The sequence below is a fragment of the Delphinapterus leucas genome, chromosome 11, assembly GCF_059928025.1.
Source record: "Delphinapterus leucas isolate spDelLeu-1000000601 "Yukka" chromosome 11, BTC_Dleu_Yukka2, whole genome shotgun sequence".
Lineage (NCBI taxonomy): Eukaryota > Metazoa > Chordata > Mammalia > Artiodactyla > Monodontidae > Delphinapterus > Delphinapterus leucas.
Genome location: NC_143139.1, coordinates 69,176,682 through 69,198,258, shown reverse-complemented (window position 1 = coordinate 69,198,258; position 21,577 = coordinate 69,176,682). Strand labels below are relative to the sequence as shown.

Genomic DNA, 21,577 nt, shown 5'->3' with positions numbered 1-21,577 from the left:
CATTTCAAAATTCAGATAAAAATCTTTTTTGTTGTTATACCCATTTTATTACTTAACCTGTCTCATAAACTCCTTTGTATATCATCAAATATGCATTTAGGGCAACATTGTCAATGGCTTCAATCTAATAACACTACAAATTATTCAAACATCTTCTACTGTTGTCAATTTAAAATATTTTCACTTGTTGGTTTTCAAACAAATTTGTGATGAAAACACCTTCATGCGTATGCTGAAATAACTTCTGATGACAATCGTGAGAAAAATCCATGGGAAATGTGGAGTCGTGGTTCTAAGAGCTAAGTGCCTGGGACATTCTCTCCTGGACCTGAATCCAGCACCTCCCAAAATATAGAGGGCAGCACCAGGGTTCTGGGACCAGCCACTGAATATAAACAGATAAGCCCCTCACCAGACCCTACTCCAAAATGGTCCCTCTCAGATGACCCTGAGACTTCTGCCTTAAGCATCTAGACTCACAAGCATTTGTACTAACAGATCTCAGCTGCATCCAGAATCTGCACCCAGTAGGTATCCCCTCCAGCTCCTTGGGGTCTGGAGGCCCTACCAGAACATCATTCTCTTGAAATTAGCCACCCAGATGGAGAGTCCATAGCTTTAATCCTGCTTCTTATCCTTCCTAGGCATCCTTAGATTACAACTTCAGTGAACATGAAGGGTCACCTTATCCTGCACCCAAATCCAGATAAAAAATCTTTTACAAACAGAATATTTTATCTGTAGAATCAGGACCAGGTTACAGTATGGTACAGAATATAGAACCAGACAACAGAATTTCACTTATAATATTTTGGTTCAAAAGTGCTATGTATGTATTTTCTTATTGAAAAAGGTTATAAATGATGACTCTACAAATACATTTTTGACCCATAAATGCAAATTAGAAAGTGACCCTATTCTAGAATTGGCATCACGAACCAAAAGAAGAGATGATTTAATGTATGGTCTGGTATACAGTATTAATGTTTACCATTACCCAGTTCTTCTATATTTCTGTGTACATAGGAGAGTATGCTTGCCCACACCCTTGAAATTAGGAGTGGTAGTATGAATAGTAGTTATGCCAATGCACTGTGAGCAGATCATCAGTTCTCTGTATAGAAAAGATAAAATAAATTATTCCACTATATCATAAAAGACACAAAGATAAATTACAGGTATACTAAAAAAAAAATCTATCTATGCAAAACAAAAAAATCCCAGAAGAAAATAAATGAGACTGCCCATATGACATCAAGATAGGGAAGGATTTTTTTTAAGCATTATACAAAAAAAGTCCACATTCATGAAATAAATTTGACATAAAAACCACTACACTGCAAACATCATGCCAAAAAGGAGAAAATACAAAAAGTGCTTGAGAAAGATATTTAGATATTTTCAACGTGAGCAAAGATTAGTATATATATATATGTGTATCCCTACACATATATTTAAAACTCCTAAAAATTAACAAGAAAAAATAACCCTAGAGAAAAATATGGCCAAAGGAAATGGGCATTAATTCTTATAACATTCCTTTCTCCCAATTCCTAATATTCTTTCCTATAATTTACAAGGATTCATAAATGCTTTCTTGCATTAACTCGTTGAAGAGCCATCATTAGCTGGCTATTTCTTAGACATTGTTGTAAGGGTTTGGGGTGCAGGCCTTTTCACCTCCTGAAGTTCTTTAGGCCCATAAATACTTCATTCTAAAGCTGAGCCCAGGGAGACTTAGTACATAACGAGGCACGATTTCCATATTATAGTTGATTTTTGACAAAATATGATTCCACTGGTCTTTTGATCATCCCAGATATTTATATTTTTAAAAAAATGGTAATCTAGATGAATTTGTAATTCATTTACAAATCACAAAATGATGGAGCAGATCACAAAATGTAGAAGAGTGAAATGGAAAATCATTAGGCCTCCACTAATCTTGCTGACTCCAATTTTGCCTTTTTGTAGTCCATAAATCATTATAAACTGCCAGACTTCTAGGTAGTAGATCAAGCAAGGCAATGTCGATATGCCACTCCGGGATTTACTCTGATTTAGCAAGAATTACTGGAAAAATAAACAAAGCAATTATAACTCAAATATATGTGTGGACTCACCCCCAAAACTTTCGCTTCCTTTGTCACTTCTGTTTCTTTCACCCAGATTTTCTCCCCATCACTCTTTTCAGTGCACCTACTCTGAGATCAGTATTAGGCCCATACTTCTAGTTTCTTTCATTTTCATTACATTATAATATGAGGAGGTAGATGTTACCTTAATGTTTGCTTTTCTCTTTAATTTTTATTCTTTCTCATCAAAGAAGTATTATTTTCTTACATTATTGTTACCAATGTTTATTTGTTCAGAAATAACTGTGCTTTTCATTTTTACTTACTCTACATCAATATAAACCACTACATTATCCTTCTGTTAATGTATTAATAGCCGGTGCCAAATTTATTGTGAAATTGGAAACAATTTTGGTTCCAAGATTTGAATAGTGAGATTTTATAAAGGCCTGGATTTGACTGATACGATGAAGAAATATTTGCATACAAAATTAATTGTTAATAATTTTGTGCCTCTTTTCTACAGGAGAGAATGTTTAAATTTCACCAAGTGAAACATATTTTTGATACACTAGATAAAATGCGATGCCTGCGAAAACGTTCTACGGTCTCATTCTTGGGAGTTCTTGTCATTTTCCTTCTGTTTATGAACTTGTACATTGAAGATAGCTATGTTATGGTAAGTCTTGGAGGTTGATTATTTTTTGTTCAGAATAAAGCCTAAGTTGAACCAGACAGTCCACTTGTAACCTAACTTCAGTCCCAGGCTATTGAAATAGCCTTAGTTTAAGCAAAATTATAACATGTATATTTCCTATCTAGCTACTTTTTATATTAATTATATATTACCAACATTACAATTGTTTTGGTTTATGTTGCAATGTTTTCTTTAATGCTATATATATATATATATATATATATATATATATATATAGTGGTTCAAATATATATCTCTAATTCCAAATAAGTTAGCTATCATCCCTATCTGAATTAATACTGCATAAAATCATTGTAATTTGTGAGCTTTAATTTGAAATACAGTTGACTGTTTAACAATGTGGGTTTTAAGGGCACTGACCCTCCAGGCACTCAGAAAAATCTGTGTGTAACTTTACAGTTGGCTCTCCATATCCACACTTCTGCATCAGCAGATTCAGCCAACCTCAGGTCGTGTAGTGTATTACGTATTTACTGGAAAAAAATCCACTTATAAGTGGAACTGCGCAGTTAAAACCTGTGTTGTTCAAGGGTCTGCTGTAAATAGAATAAACAAAATTTGCTTAAAGGTGTTACTCCTTACTTTCTCTACTTTTCTATATTATCAAAAATTTTTTAATCCCATTGTCTAATTAGTGATACTAATTGTGCTATTTTGTTAAGAAGGAACATTTTATTACAATGTGTGACATCTCATTTGGATTTGGAATAACACTAAATGACCACCATGTTATACATTTACGGTCACTGAAAAGTAATATAGATCCTTAAGAACTAAAGATAATATTATGTGAAAGCTATTCAATAGTTTAAAAATGGTAAAATTAGTAGATAATTTATGAATGAATTTTAAGTGAATTATGAAAGTATGCAAAAGGACACATTCTGACTAATTGTGAGAACTCAAATTGTTTCTATTATTCATTTTTGTTATAATTATATAATTTCACGTCTGATGAGAGTAATATGAAAGTAATATGGAGAGTAATTCACTTTTTCTATCTGAATTGAGCTTAAGATATCTGGGAAAATTCTAATTTTTATGCAATTATTCCTGTTCACATGTTTCAGAAAATCAAAGCCTTTGGACAGATAGAGGACCTGAAAATACATTCTATCATACAAGCATGCTAAAAGTTTCAATTAATATCTTAGCTAGAGATAATCTGACAATAACTACAAAGAGCATTTCCTAGTAAAATGTTTTATTAATTGAACATGATTTGGTAACTACCTACTATTTGCCAGATACTATTCTAAATATATCCTATGAGCCAACCACATGATCTAAGTTTTTGCAGATCCTCTTAGGAAGTCTTCTGTAAAGCATCTTGCTTCCATTAGCATTGTTCTTTGATGGCAAAGTTCTGTCAGATTCCTAGATCTTGACTCTGCCTAAGCCTTTACTTTCAAGTATAGCTCTTAATCTTGTGGACTCTTCATTCTATCGTCCTTAGTCAATTCATAATACTGAAGTTAGCACAGTTAATAGAATTTGACTAGGCATGATTTAGGTAAACATAGCAAACTGGAGAAACTTACTAATGATATGCATTTTAGATTTTTTTAAACTGGTTATTAGGTTTATGAAATTTAAGGACAGTAGAGCAAGGCCCAGGTGATCCAGCTATTTTTCTTTCTTATAAATTTATTTATTTATTTTTGGCTGAGTTGGGTCTTCGTTTCTGTGCGAGGGCTTTCTCTAGTTGTGGCAAGTGGGGGGCCACTCTTCATCGCGGTGCGCGGGCCTCTCACTATCGTGGCCTCTCTTGTTGCGGAGCACAGGCTCCAGAGGCGCAGGCTCAGTAGTTGTGGCTCACGGGCCCAGTTGCTCCGCGGTATGTGGGATCTTCCCAGACCAGGGCTCGAACCCGTGTCCCCTGCATTGGCAGGCAGATTCTCAACCACTGTGCCACCAGGGAAGCCCGATCCAGCTATTTTTTAATTAATAGAATTAAAGATCATAGAGGAGCTCTTGATTAATTATTTAATTTTGTGATAAAAATTTATTTCTTGCATCTGTATGTACTGGTAGAAGTATATCACATCTTGTAAATCAAAAACATGGTATTGGCAGGTTGCTTGTTGTATTCAATAATGATGCATGTAAGACACTTTCAAGTGAAATTTCAGTATTTAACTTTAAGTAGACAAAAGATTATTGTATGCAGCAAACATCCTTATGTCTTTTTGGAATAGAACAGCTTCAAATTCACTATAAAATGTGTAAGAATTAATAGAGTATATATCCATAAGAAAGTCAAACACTACTGTTCTCTTTATGCATTTCTATCTAAACATAGGTCCTAGCCACCTATAAAAAGTGTGATTTAATGAAGTAGCTCTTACTAAAGAGTACTTTCTCAATGAAAAATTTCTTGCTACATTAGCCGTATATCTAGTCAAATTTGCAAATCATCCCAGGTGCAGAGAAGAGATTGTTTGCTTCTTAGCTTTAAAAATTGAAATTATTTTTAAAAACTTATATTAAGTTAGAAAAGGTGAGTTAAAATGGTTTTTAAATACAAGCATACCCCCATATTGACAATTCAATGACAATATTTTTATTAGTTTAATTTTTCACTGTTTACTAGATGATGTTTTTTACCTAAATTGCATTTTGAGCTAAATTTTATCCCAAGGCTTAATATATATAAATATTTGAAATATTTGTTAAATCATTTGTGTAAAATTAAAATTGTTCTTCTAAAAATGTCTAATAACCATGGAAAACTGGCCTCCTACTAGGATATAATGCAGTTTCTTTTTAATACTTCTCCCTTTTCAACCCTTTTATCTGTGCTTGTTCAGTTTTCCTAAAATTATCTGACTTGATTTTCTTTCTTGACTCCAAAATATCACAATGCATGCAATTTTCTAAGCAGAGACATTAGCAGGTTGTTCTTTTTCTGTTTTTCTTTTTTTTTTTTTTTTTTTGCGGTACGTGGGCCTCTCACTGTTATGGCCTCTCCCGTTGCGGAGCACAGGCTCCGGACACGCAGGCTCAGCGGCCATGGCTCACGGGCCTAGCCGCTCTGCGGCATGTGGGATCTTCCCAGACTGGGGCACGAACCTGTGTCCCCTGCCTCGGCAGGCGGACTCTCAACCACTGTGCCACCAGGGAAGCCCCTTTTTCTGTTTTTCTTAAATCAGGGGGAAATAATAGTTATAATTCAGAGAAATCAGATAAACAATTACAGTAGTAAGGTCTCTGGAGTTATTTAGCACATCTATTGTACTCTTCTTGCTAGAAAATCTATCAGTGGCCCCCAAATCTGGGCATGTAACAGTTTAGTGTATTGCTTACATGTTAGGGGCATATGTGCCTTTCAGTGGGAAAGAAAGCCAAGTTCAGTGTAAGAGACAAATAGTATTACAAGGCAAACTAAGTAGAAGAGACACTGCATATCCAATCAACTTAGCCTCTCGGCTGTGAGCATCTTCAAAGTAGCCACCAGGGTATATATTTAGTCTGTAGCTAGTCCATTGAATTGCCTTCCTATCCAGAAAATGATTGTCATAGAGCTTTTTCTTATTACTGAGAAATACACTACAACATAGTAGCTACAGAAAGAAGGTATCCAGGGAGAGCCCGGCTGTTCAGATAGATGCTTCTGGAAAGCAGCCAACAAGACAGACTCAGGTGAAAGTTGCATGATTTATTTATGCTGAAAAGTGTAAAGAAACCTGTTCTTGAGAATTTAATAAAGTGCTTTCATGTAAGTTTCATTTCATTTTATATTCTGTTATGTCCTTCAAACAGGATGAATGTACTCTATCTTATCACAGAAAAAGTCTGGATTTTTACGTGTTCATGATATAATTCTTAAAGAGATATTCAGTATCCTGTTAGAATGTGAAATCACATAAGACCAGAATGGTAAAATCAATTCAGTGTTGTGACTACTGTGATTTTTATAGCTATTTCTTCTATACCCTATTGACTGTGTACACCGTTACATTACTATTAAAGTAGCTGATGCAGAACTGAGTCTCTGGTTACCTTTTAGAAATCCTAAACTTGTTCATTTTAAAACTTTCATGATGTTTTTTAGGTTTTCAGAAATACAAAGATGAAAATACTTATGTGCGATGAATTTAAAATAATCAGAATTCAATGGATATTCAATGAGTACATTTATAAGAAAACTAGCCTCCTAGTTTAATATCATGTGTTTTGAAACTCTATAATTTTACAGATGGCAAATACATTATAAACCAGACTAAAGTATTTTTTCTTTGTCTAAATCATCAAGTCAATATAAAATATAGAAATACAGTATTAAAGAGCAACTATAGGTTCATAAACATAATTGAATATACAGAAGAGATATTCAGAATGAATCTTCATTTATCAAGGACCAGGTTGATAGCTCTTCCCAGTCAGGGTTCACTACTCTCAATTTTTATTCTAAGACAATTTCAGCCCTGCCATAGATTTAAAAGTTTGAGGTAGTCAACTTTTCCATTTATATTTAAATTTGACACAAAGCAGTGAATGTTCCAGTTGAGGTAAAGTTTGTATTTGAATCCTTTCTAATATTTTAGAACAAGGTTTGATTGATTAAAGTTTTATTGACCACAGCCAAAAACATGAGGACCAAGTTTATTTAATGCATTCACTTTCTCTGTAGTTTTAATGGCATGCCCATGCCTGACCTGCCATTCTTATACTGAATAGTAGAAATATCCACATAACTCACACAGCACAATAGACACTTTGCCAAAAAAGAAATGTTTCTTCCTAATTAGTTGCCCTAATATTCTACCAGTGGTACTAAACCATATACAAAAGCCAAGCAAGTCATTTTGCTAGTAATGTATAACCAATAGAGGCTTGATCAAATGGTGATTAGATAATCAAAATCTACAACTGAACTTATATTAAACAGAGATAAAACAAAGCAATTACTGATTGACAGGATATTTTTAAAGCTGAATATGTACGTTTTCTTGAATATAAACCATCCTTAAGATTGAATGACATAATTCCAGTATCAGATCAATAATGAGGGTCTTAAATAAAAAAGGACCAAACTTCACCTCTGTCGGAATACTCCCCCTCCCCCTCTACATCCACAAGAAAACATCATGGAAAAGGCTAGTATAAGGTCTAAAGACATTTCCTTGAAGACTTTGTACAAATGTATCCTAATTGAGTTATCTCGAAGACATTTGAAAAAAATACTACCATGTCACAAGGACCATGTCTGTCCATTCTCAACAGCCTTCAATTATAGTGGCCACATAAGTGACTGACTAAAATTTTTTGATTAATAAGTTATCCAGACTCCAACTGTTATGTCCACTACTACATCCTCCTAATCATTCCTAAAATTTCAAAATCATAAGAATAATGTGTGGTCTTTTATTTGATAGGGCTTGAAGAAGAGTAAATAGTTTAATATGACTCAAATATGGGGAATCTAGTGAGAATTAGCTTTACATGAAACTGTAAAAGAGATTACTGTCAAGTTTTAAGATCCTTAAATTATTGTAAAGAATTTGAATTTTAACATGAAGGCAGTGGGAGTTTCAAATAGAGATTTTTTTTAATTATTATCAAGAGAATGTTTTATTATTATCAAGAGAATGCCACTATTGATGTATGCTGTAGAAAAGCAATTGTAAGCATAGTATAAAAAGTGGAATATAACTGGAACAGAGACTCTAGGTAGGAATTCAGGGTAAAGATAATTATCTACAGCTTGTGGTGTCAGTAACTGAGATTTATATAATACCCATATTATGTATCAGACCCATATATTTATTGTGTAAGGAGAAAGTTTATTTAATCCATGACCACCTATTATTTATTTGCTTTCTCTGCCTTCTTCTTGGCATTCAGGAAGGAGACAAACAACTTGTAAGGGAAACATCTACACATCAACTGAATCCCGAACGCTATGTGCATACTTTCAAAGATTTATCTAATTTTTCAGGAGCCATCAATGTCACCTATCGCTTCTTAGCTGTCATGCCTTTACAAAGAAAGCGTAAGTATCCTTAGACTTTTAAAATCAAGAACAATAAAATATTTTGTTTTAAAATGATAACTTTCTTCATTTGTATAACAATAAAAGTTTATGGGTTTTACTAATATAATATGTTCTTTGGGAAATAGTTAAGTGTTTCTTCACAAATGGCAATTATTCACGGATCCAATTCCATTAATAACAACAAAAAAATTAAATGCCTAATTGTGACATGATCTTTTTAACAGTTTGCTATAGTACCATGTAGAGAGACTAGGAAAAATCAATTGACTTAAAATTTTTAAAGTTAGCTTTTAAAAATAATTATTCCCGGGCTTCCCCATTGGCGCAGTGGTTGAGAGTCCGCCTGCCGATGCAGGGGACACAGGTTCGTGCCCCGGTCCGGGAAGATCCCACATGCCGCGGAGCGGCTGGGCCTGTGAGCCATGGCTGCTGAGCCTGGGCGTCCGGAGCCTGTGCTCTGCGCGTCCGGAGCCTGTGCTCTGCAACGGGAGAGGCCACAACAGTGAGAGGCCCGCGTACCGCAAAAAAAAAAAAAAAATTATTCCCATAGTAATACAGTTTCAAACATTGGTTCGGTTTTTATGACATGCCACCAGCTTGAAGTAGTGAAAGTCATTATATTTGTTTCCTAAGATACCATAACAAATATCACAAACTAGGTGGTTTAAAACAACAGAAATTTATTCTCTCATGTTTCTGGAAGCCAGAAGTCTGAAACCAAGGGGGGAATCCTTCCTTGCCTCTTTCAGTTTCTGGTCACTCTTGGCATTCCTTAGTTTGTGGCAACAAAACTGCAATCACTGCCACTATCTTCACATGGCCTTCGTCCCTTTGTCTCTCTTGTCTCTCTGTGTCCTCTCCTATTTTTATAAGGACACTAGTCATTGAATTTAGGGCCTAACCTGAACCCGATACGATTTCATCTCGAGATCCTTAACTAATTACATCTTCAAAGACTATTTCCAAATTAGGTCACAGTCTGAAGTTCCAGGTAGACATGAAATTTTGGAGGAAACTATTCAATCCACTATAGACACTTTGGATCCAAGAAGTAACATACTACATTTCATGGATTTCAAGACATTATAGATTACAGAAAGTATCATGATCTAATTGATGTACCACTAAGAAAGTATAAGCATTATCAGTTTTAAGTTGTAAGATGCCATCAGTTGTGATATGCAACCTGATTTCAAAATATTTCTGTGTGAAAAATATGAGTTTTAGAATAAGTGATACACCATGATATCATGAACTTCTTAGTAGATCATGTGGAGACCACAAAAATTGAGTTTCCTCTTAAGAAGTGTTTATGCAAATGAGTTTGTGATCACCAGGTTGAGGAAATTGTAACAATTCAGCTTTCTTTAGCTTTCTTTCGCTCTTTCTTTCTTCCATTTCAAATGTCTACTGCTCTTACACACTACTTACTAGGTATTACACCTTGCACGAGTTTCCTCGTCTCACTGTGACTTAGTTTCCTTATCTATAAAACAGGAATGTTGATAAGTGCAAAGCTATCTCAAAAGACGTTTTGAATATTCAAGATGCATATTACATGTAAAATACTCAGACTTCTGCCTTTTATGTAGAAAGTATTCTATAAGTATTGGCTGTTATTGAGTATTAATGAGCGCTGGTGTCTTGAGTTAAATTGTAACAGATAACATGTTAGCTTTTCAGTAGAAGACAGGATCGTAAGCCCAGGTATTTCAATGAAACATGTAAATTTCTACCTCTCTAATAGACTAGTAAAAAAGATTTTTCTTGGAAGGGGCTTTTTCAGTATTGCGCAAATCAAATCATGTAGGTGCCTGTCTTGAAACAGTGATCTTGGTGAATATAAACATTTTCCTATTTTCCAAATGGTGGCTCTGAAATTTTATTCAGTTCTGAGTCATGGTGAGAATGAGAGCTTTAAAAAGTGAAAACATTTTAATTAGAAGACATCTAATGCTTCTCAGAGGGGAACTGCCATTTCACAGTGTTTTATTTTATTCTCTAAAAATATCTAATTTCTAATTTTAGGTTTCAAATATCTGAATAAAAATTTCACCAGACAAAATTACTACAAAATGTGTTTTACAATAAAGAAATCAGCTGAAATATCTGTTAAGGTCTTTGTTAAGGTCTTTGGTCCATTAACAGATATTTTATCAAAGAATATACACAGATGTCAGAAAAACATATTCAAAAATGTTCCACATCATGTATCATCAGGGAAGTACAAATTAAAACAATCAGATAGCACTAAACACCTTTTAGAATGAACAAAGTGCAAAACATTGATAACACCAAATGCTGGCAAGGATGTGGAGCAACATGAAATCTCCTCTGTTGGTGGTGGGAATGCAAAATGGTACAGCCCCTTTGGAAGAGAGTTTGGCAGTTTCTTCCAAAACTAGACATACCCTTATGACATGATCTAGCAAGCACATCCCTTGTTATTTACCCAAAGGAGTTGAAAACTTATGTCACACAAAAACCTGCACATGGATGTTTATAGCAGTTTTATTCATAATTGTAAAAACTTGGAAGCAGCCAAGATGCCCTTCAGTAGATAAATGGATAAGAAAGCTGTGGTACATCCAGACAATGTCTGGTAGGAGCACAACCACGCCTGATGGTTCAGTCTTATAGTTGATGACAAAACCCATTAAAACAGAGATGGAAAATCTAGAGACCTATAGTAACAGGATTAGAGTGAGCCTGGTGAGTTCTATAGTAAATTGGAGAAAACATGGCCTGTCTTGAGGATATAACTTTACCTGGCCCAAGATAAATGTTGCTTTCTATATTGAAGACACAGTGTTACCAGATATTTTGAATTTTTAGTAAAAGTTGGCCTTAAGGATTATTTTTTAAAATATCCTAAAGCTTTAAGTGTTGGCAGCTAAAAAAAAAAGAAATCAGTAATATTTATGTCTTAGAACAATACATCATACGTTTAAGCAATAATGCAGGTTTTCAAAAATAGCTTATGATATTGTTTTCATTCTAATTAACATACTAGATAAATTTCAAAATAAAATTGTGAAGTCCAGTTATGAATTATTCTGGTACAAGGTAATAACAGTGATTAAAGAAAGATGCAAATATATGGCACGTTTTCTATGAAAAACTTAAAGGTGATTAAAAGAATGAGTGACCCTTAATTTTCTTTTTCATCATTTGAGACTAGTTTGTCATTCTTAACTGGATGAATTCCTGTCTCCTTTTGCAGGTTTTTTTTAAAAAAAAAAAAAACAAACAGTGTCAATGTTATTTAAATATCTATCTTCTCTAATGGGCATATATGAGAATATTGAGCTGCAGAACACTTTAAACCATATATCTTATTTCATAAACAAATGTTTAAGCAATAGAGCTCATACATCATTGTGCTTAAGGTGCAGTTTTTCCATAGAAAGTATCAATTATATATAAAGTACTATAACCTTTATATATTTAGCATAAGTCTTTAATGACAAAATGTTCTATATATAATCATTCACTTAGATTTACTTAATAGAGTAGCAGGCTTAATTGAAAAGAACTTTTTTCTTTTTTTTCTATGTTATTCAAAACCTAATTTCACATTTAATTTGTCTTCCTTCTGAATTCTTTTGTCCAGGATTTCTTACAATTGGCCTTTCATCAGTGAGACGAAAAAAAGGAAATTATTTACTTGAGACAATCAAGTCAATTTTTGAGCAATCCAGCTATGAAGAGTTGAAGGAAATTTCAGTGGTGGTTCATCTAGCTGACTTTAATTCATCCTGGCGTGAGGTCATGTTACAGGATATTACACAGAAATTTGCCCACCATATTATTGCAGGAAGATTAATGGTTATACATGCTCCAGAGGAATATTACCCAATCCTGAGTGGCCTTAAAAGAAACTACAATGATCCAGAAGACAGAGTGAGATTTCGTTCCAAGCAAAATGTTGATTATGCTTTTTTGCTTAATTTTTGTGCCAATATTTCAGATTATTATGTAATGCTTGAAGATGATGTTCGCTGTTCAAAAAATTTCTTTACTGCCATCAAGAAAGTCATTACATCCCTAGTAGGAACTTACTGGGTAACCCTTGAATTCTCTAAACTTGGCTATATTGGAAAACTTTATCATTCTCATGATCTCCCACGTTTGGCACACTTTTTATTAATGTTTTATCAAGAAATGCCTTGTGATTGGCTACTGACTCATTTCCGCGGTCTGTTGGCTCAGAAAAATGTGATTCGTTTTAAACCATCTCTCTTTCAGCACATGGGTTATTACTCATCATATAAAGGAACTGAGAATAAGCTGAAGGATGATGATTTTGAAGAGGAGCCATTTGATATCCCAGATAACCCTCCTGCAAGTCTATATACCAACATGAGTGTTTTTGAAAATTATGATGCAAGCAAGGCTTATAGTAGTGTTGATGAATACTTTTGGGGAAAATCACCGTCAACAGGAGATGTCTTTGTGATTATATTTGAAAATCCAATTGTAATCAAAAGAATTAAAGTGAATACTGGAACAGAAGATCGACAAAATGACATTTTGCATCATGGAGCCCTAGATGTTGGGGGAGATATTAGATATTTTAAACAAAATAGACAATGTGTTACTTACATAAGACTAGGGGAATTCAAAAATGGAAACTTTGAAGTATCTGATGTAAATCAAAAAATTCCATTTGATATACATTGTATGAGGATATATGTTACCAAAACACAAAAGGAATGGTTGATTATTAGGAGTATTAGCATATGGACTTCTTAGCCAATTAAATCAATATGTCCAGTTACTGAAGCAGGTCTTCCTGTTTCCTTTTTGGCTACCTTCCTCTTTTGCTCCCTTTATCCTCTGGAGGGAAAACAATGGATCAGATGTTCAAAAACTCATTTTGGCAGTTTTGATTTACGCATAGTCAGCATACTTTTACTCTAATACACACTTACATTTATTTTAACTTCTGAAGTTGAGTATCAGTTCACAGTTAATGCTACTTTTGTTTATATTTTAATGTTATCATATTACTTTCAAAATTTCATCTGAATGTCAAAAAGTGACATGAAGGATTTCAAATGAGAAAACGTAGTTTGTTGGATGGTGAATCTTGAAAAATATTTGCCACTGTATGCACTTAGTTAAGAAGTGACTTCATTATATCATCAGATAACTTTAATTAAGCATCTCTGTGACTATGCAGTTGGTTAGAATGATAATTTTTTTTCTTGTAAACTTAGGTTTCCATAGATTTCTGTACATCTACAATGAATACCTCCTTATAGAAGTGATGTCTTTACAACAGAATTTTGTGTGTAGGTGGGGTGATGGAAAGAAAAAAAAAAGACTTAAAAAATATCTTCCCCTGACTATATAAAAGGGGACATTGTTCAATGTATAAAAACTTGAACACCTATTGTCAATAAATTTTCTGTGGGAAGCAGTCTTTTTCTAGTTTCCCTTTTGCAAAGAAGAAGTTATGCTCAATATTTTCAGGTTCCATTGGGTACCTGCATTTAATAGAAGAAATTAAAGAAGGCTTATAGTTATTCCATTCTTAATGAACATTTTCAGTATATGCAGAAAATTTTTGAAATTGATTTTATATGTTTTGTATTAAAATTCATATGATTGAAACCATTGTGATTTATCATATACTTTTTTGGAGTTCAAATGGACATCTTATGAAGGACAGAAGTAAGAAACAGAAATCAGTCACTTCTACACACAGAGCTAGTTCATAGCAAAGCTAGAATGAGAGATCAGATGTTCTGATATCCAGGCAATGTTCTTTCCCTTATGTAGAGATTAGTCTTCACATAATTTATGCTTTTGGTTCTCTGGTACGTGAGTCTCAGATAATAAGTTATTCTATCGGAAATAGCTTGTATAATTCTTCTGTAAGTCATGTTATCATTCTGTAAAATAATCCTAAAGTGTGCTAAATGATGCTCTTGTGGTATATGCACCCAAATGGTAAGCAAACTTGTCAAAATTTTACCGTGAGGGACTTGACAATAGTATCCACACCATGGGTCCATTAAAGCAATTCAGGACACCTTAGTGCATCCTAAAATCATTGTTTTTTCAGAATGTCCCGAGCTTGTCTCATCCTTTTAGTTTTTGACAAACAGCAAAGGTGAAGGGGTTTATTATGAAGAGAAATAAAGAGTACTTCATGGATGTTTATGGAAAGACTCAAATATACTATTATATAGACAAATATATACATATATATACATGTATATATATATATATAGAGAGAGAGAGAGAGCACGAGAGAGAGAGATATTAGACTTGGGATAATGAGAAGGAATAGGAATTCCTCTTGTTCTTGCTTCCATCCTGAAACAAAATCCTTAGGACTCACTGGTATGATACAGTCCAAAAAAAGAATGGAAAGTATTTTATTAATTCTATTCAAATCAATTAAATTAGAAACTCAGACTTAAAAATTGGGAAATATTTTCTTTTATTGATACTTATAGCTACTGTGTATTTTCTTTGCACCCAGTTGCTATAGTGTTAGAGAAAACAATGAACCTATAAGTATTAATATTCTGTGGCACATCTAAGTCTTAAAGTCCAAAGAAAAGATGAATACTGCCACTAAACTAAACTAACAGTAATAACTTTTGCTTTCATTTGGAGGATGTTTGCCAGACACTTAAAAATATTCTGTTTTCTTGGCTTTTCTCACCCTCTTTTATTAACTGGCTAATCATATATATAGTATTCTATGCATACCTCAGAAATCAGAAATAACTTTTCTGCACTTTCAATGATAAAAGGTACACGATAAAGACATATAATACCAAGACCTAGGTAGACTCCATGAGGTGAGTGGTAAGCTTTTACATATTCTTCTGGGAGTGTTTCCAAAGACCAGCCATTGACATCAACTTCTGGAAAATGCTTCAAGAAAGATTACTTAAGATAACAGTGAAATTGGATGTTTGCTGGAGAATTACAAATGCTAATGTGAACCAAAGGGATCACATTTCATCTTAAATTTGATCCTTTCATTACTAAAACTGGGTTTGAGCTGATCAATCAACTAAGACTGTCTCTATGTTTTCTTTACAGGTTGACTGTGGGTCAACTTTCTAAGAAAAGACTTTGACAAAGAAAGCTTCTCCATTATGGATCAGGGGGACAAATAACCTTTCTCTTTAAAATAAAAAACCTGACCGAACATTCTTTATCTTTACATGGTTCAATGCTGTATATCCTATATTTTAAAATTCTAAATAAGGCTCTAATAATCTTGTCTCAGAAACACAAAGCAAAAAAGTCAGGTTTAATTATATTCTGTTATTAAGCATTATGTGAGATCTCTGTCTTTGCAATAATTTAAAAAATACATATATTAAATTCTTTGTTACGAGTACCCATTGAAAAAGACTGGAATGTGACATGAATAGCTGAGTTATTTAATTGCTATGAAAATAAGACGCTGACAGATTTCAAGCACAAAATATGGTGTGACCGTAAATAACGTCTCTATTTTTATACTTTAAACTGACTGAAAGATTACTTACACTTAAAATTCTTCTTAAGGGAGCCTTTTCAGCATTTATGGACATCAAAGAAAAGCATCTTGGAAAAGCACAATACAAATTTGGAAAATAAACATTTTTGGAAAATACACATTTTAGCGGCAATAACAAGTGTGGATATAAAACAAGTACATAAAACTTGTTAATGCAAGCACTTTTACATTCTCATTGAAAAACTATAACCTTGTGCAATTTATAAAGTAGATATTTTCCAGTTATAAAAATATAATCTGGAAACCAATGTGTCATTTAGAACTATTTCTGTCATACAGCTACACTCATGACATTGGAACATTCCATTTCTTACTGAGCCAGTATTCTTGGGGAATTTTTATAAAGCTATCATAGAAAAACTGGCTGTACAATAATGGTGTATAAATGAAACAAACATATATGAAATATATGATATGGCAGAGAAAGCACTTGCTCTTCTAGATGTCCGTACGGCACATTTCACTCAATATTTGCCAGTTTGCAGCATGTCCTTTAGAACATTGCTCCCAGGATTAACACTGAAAACACTGCTCTCAATCTCCTCTAGCAGTTGAAGATGAAAATGCAATTCTCTTCTTTGGCCTCATCAATATATCCATTAACGCAACACATTTTTTATCACCATACTACTGACCAATAGAGCCCACACTCAAACTTTATATTACATGATCTACTGATAAAACATGATTTGCCATTTTGTACATGTTCAATTGATTCTTTGAAGATTTCTTCTAAAATTTAATATTAATTTCAAAAGAATTTCATTTTGTTTCTTCTGACCCACGATCCCACACTTTCCAATTCTTGATTCTGTCATTCAGTGTTTTAACATAGCCTCCCAAATTTGTGTTACCATAATTTAATATGTATGTCTTTTGTCTTCATAGGAGATACAATGGAAGAGTCATGCAGACCTGAGTTTGAAACCCAGATCTACAGTAACTAGTCTCTAGATATGATAAAAGTTATTTAATCTCTTTGAAACTCAGTTCACTCATCTGTGAAATTGGAATAATTTTACCTTGAAGGATGTTAGAGCTGGAAATCAGATAACATAAACTCATCAAGAAACTTATGTTTCCTTTTTAGCCATGCTATACATATGTAAAAGGATATGGCCCTTCAAAACACTACCAGAGACCTTCATCCTAATCAATAGGAATCATAAACTTGACTACACATTAAATATGTTATCCACCCTCCTTTTTATATTATGACCAAAAGAATGTCATGTAGAATTATGTAAATGCCTTCCTAAAATCAAGATATATTTCTGTCATTCTAATCTATTACTTTAGAAATCTTATTCAAAATTTGTAACATTTGTTCCTAATGTTCCCATTGTAAATATTAATGACCATTTTTTAAAGAAATCTAAATTCATTTACTTTGGAAAATAAAGAAAAAGAAAGGCTTTTTGTAATTTCTAAAATTTTGCTTAGAATCTTTATTAAGCTCATAGAGCTGTGGTTTTCAAAAAAATTTTTTTTAATGTTGACTTCCTGTTCTCTGGTATCTTTTCCATTACTGGCAAAAGTGACCAGTGCAATGATATAAGTGACCCAAGCCATGATGTTCAAACTTGGAAATAGGCAGTTTATCCCCTTGACTACCTTGAGTTTCAGTGTTTGTATTTCTACTGCTTTGAATTTCTTCTCTATTCATTTCAGAATTATTCTTGTTAGGAGGGAAAAGGCTGTAATGCAACGTGATTTGATTAGTTCTTACTTTTTGAGTTTCCTTTGCTTTTTTTTTAATATAAATTCATTTATTTATTTTTGGCTGCGTTGGGTCTTTGTTGCTGCATACGGGCTTTCTCTAGTTGCAGTGAGTGGGGGCTACTCTTTGTTGCGGTATGCGGGCTTCTCATTGCCGTGGCTTCTCTTGTTGCAGAGCACGGGCTCTAGGTGTGCGGGCTTCAGTAGTTGTGGCACGTGGGCTTAGTAGTTGGGCTCTAGAGCGTGGGCTCTAGAGCGCAGGCTCAGCAGTTGTGGCGCACGGGCTTAGTTGCTCCGCGGCATGTGGGATCTTCCCAGACCAGGGCTCGAACCCGTGCCCCCTGCATTGGCAGGCGGATTCTTAACCACTGCGCCACCAGGGAAGTCCCATGTTTTTCCTTTGCTTTTAACTGTATTTTTTATCTACCCCGAGAAAACATCTTCTTTATTATTTTTTATATGTTCCAAAATCATTGCACGTGTGTGTATCTACACATCTGTCATGAGTGCTCTCTCTATAATATATATTTATGTGTGTGTGTATATACACAAACATACATGCATATACATGTTTATATGTATATATCTGTGTGTGTATATATATGTATTTGTACACGTGTACCTATATAGTTGAAAGAGAGAGATGTATATCCTTTGCATTATTTTTAGCTTCCACACTTCCACTTATTCTTGGCTTTAGCTTTCATGACACACTGTCTTCCTGGTTATGTTCCCCTTCTGAACTGGCTTTTAGTTACTCGTCCTTACCACATATTTTATACATGACATCCTCCGAAAATATTTCTTATTAGAGATTTTGTGCAACTGTTTGGATTCTTTAAATTCCTTATTTTTTAATTTAAATTCCTTTGAATTTAAATAAAATTTGACGGTTAAAATATGAGTTTCAAGGGGTTGTATTTCCAAACTATAAAGATACTCAGATAACAAGGTCATGAATCCTCAAAATTCTAATCCCTTCCACCTCATTAATCTGTTCATCATCAGTTAGTTACTCCAATTTAAGTCCAGAGTAGAAATCATTTCGTTAATCCCCAAATCTTCTGAGATGATTTACTCTTCTTTTTTTAACATTGAGATTGAAATGTAGATTTGAGACCATGTTCTGGATAATTGGATATGGACATCTATTCTGAAAAACATATTTGAGACCAAAGTAGTTTTTTATTTGAACAATTGCTTCAGCTTCCCATGTCACTCTGTCTAGATATTCTCTTCGAAGAATTACTCAAAAGTTAAATTCACTATGTGAGAAAATACGTAAGTTGTATATGCTCATAGAAAAATACAATCATATTAAGAACATAGAATGTTCAAATTTCATGTATAGGAGGAAAAAGCAATACCCTAAATAGCCAGCTCTTTAAAATGGTTGAATCAAACATACAAATGTCTAGTTTGTAACAGAGTTTAAAACCTTGGAGATTGAAAATGGGATTGCCATCTATCTCTGTGTGGTACTTCAGGCACTCCCATCTAGAGGGGTGGGATAGAGAGGATGGAAGGGAGACGCAAGAGGGAGGAGATATAGGGATATATGTATGTGTATAGTTGATTCACTTTGTTATAAAGCAGAAACTAACACACCATTGTAAAGCAATTATACTCCAATAAAGATGTGAAAAAATACTTTTATTATAATTTCATCTAAGACAATTTTCTTATTGAATAATATATTATTTTATCTGTGGTATTTCCCCAACTATTTGAAAAAAACTCTTAAAATATTATATGCATTTTTCCCCATGAAATACCTCACATTGGTTTAAATGTTTGACATTTCCTATATTCCCGTTTTAAAATAATCTATATAATTCACTCCAACTTTTAAATATATTTATATTTTGCCACAGTTATTTTACATTTTTTACTTTATCAGTAAGTGAGAGTATATTTCTAAAGAGTTAAAATAATGATCTCAATTCTACGAACTTTTTCTCTTTTAAAGTAGTCTGGGTTTGACTACAAATTACATCTGTAATCTTACAGTTGTGCACCACATGAGACAGTGGCAGAAGTTTTTCATTCGTATTCGAAAATAAACACATTAACAAACTACAGCTTGCATTTTAACAATGAGTACTGTTGAACAGTATTGAGGGTTTACACGTTTCATTTTTTTTTTTTTTTTTAACCGTACGCGGGCCTCTCACTGTTGTGGCCTCTCCTGTTGCGGAGCACAGGCTCTGGACGCGCAGGCTCAGTGGCCATGGCTAACGGGCCCAGCCACTCCGCGGCACGTGGGATCTTCCCGGACCAGGGCACGAACCCGTGTCCCCTGCATCGGCAGGTGGACTCTCAACCACTGCGCCACCAGGGAAACCCTACAAGTTTCTTTATATAATGCATTGGATCTATTCTTGAATTAGAATTCCCTACCTACAAATAATTATACTATTAATAAAAGGATAAATTTAAGAAGAATAATTCCATAAAAACTAATTTCTTTGATTCATAAATCAGCCTATCTAAGTCAGTTATTTTCAAAAGGGCAAACTGATTTCTGCTAATGGAATGAACAATGGCTTTTCCCTAAATGAAAATATTTATAACCTTAGCTTTTTATAGAATTACAATAAAGAGGCTTTCCCATTTGAGTAAATATCCAAATTAAAAAATTTTTAATTATGTTAATGCAATTTGTACTTCTATTATCAACATTTCTCAAGCTCTAAATCATATATAACTGAGCACAAAAATCTTGTTTATTACATGTGTTATCTTTATCCACCATAATTTGATAATCAATCATGACCTCATTAGTGTCCTTAAAAATCACTTAGAATATCCAATTATTTTGGAGAAACATTTGGAAAATGTGTCACTAATAGTCAAGAAGATTTCTAAGACTTAAGTGTGTATTTGAAGTATCTGTAATTTAATGCTTGCAGATTTGTTCAGTTAAATTCATGCACCAAAGTACATATTTCTACCCTCACTTTCTGCTGATTCCTTGTAACCATTCTCAGAGTGGTCAAAAAACATCCTCTCAAAATATTTTCTATCATATCAAATTGCTATGAAATAAGTGATAATAATAACTGATTGCTAATTGAACTTTGACAATTGATGAGATAATCCTTTCAAATATTGTGGTAAGGAGAGGTTGCTGGGCAACAAAAGAATGTAAAAATCACAACAGGAAATACCGCATACAAGAGCTGGAAGGATTCAGACTGAAAATCTTTGCTTCATGATTTTGCCTAAAGCAAGTTATCTTTCCTGTCAGCGTTACAAATTACCATGGCTCAACTTTTTAGTCTACAATACTCCTCAAATTTTTGCTCCTGCAAATCAAAATTTGATTCTTGAGACTGTCAAAAGACAATATTACTTGACCAAATAGATCAAGCTCACTCTTAATGAAATCAAAATTCCAGATTAGACTCAAAGCTGTATTTTGTTTGCCATTTTATAAAATGGATAAACTGTTTTCTGCTATGGGATGTTACAACAGGAGGTCCAAATTAATATGAGCAATGATGAATCTGAGTCATGTGTTTCCTATAAAA

General features: G+C 33.7%; 1 protein-coding gene across 1 annotated transcript; it reads left to right on the top strand.

The window, feature by feature from the left end:
• Positions 1–679: 679 nt before the first annotated feature.
• Positions 680–16,659, top strand: MGAT4C (MGAT4 family member C). Its single transcript, XM_022552407.3, has 3 exons — positions 680–2,754; positions 8,641–8,788; positions 12,405–16,659. The coding sequence occupies exons 1-3, from the start codon at positions 2,608–2,610 to the stop codon at positions 13,544–13,546; spliced, it is 1,437 nt and encodes a 478-aa protein (XP_022408115.3). The 5' UTR covers positions 680–2,607; the 3' UTR covers positions 13,547–16,659.
• The last annotated feature ends 4,918 nt before the right edge of the window (positions 16,660–21,577 follow it).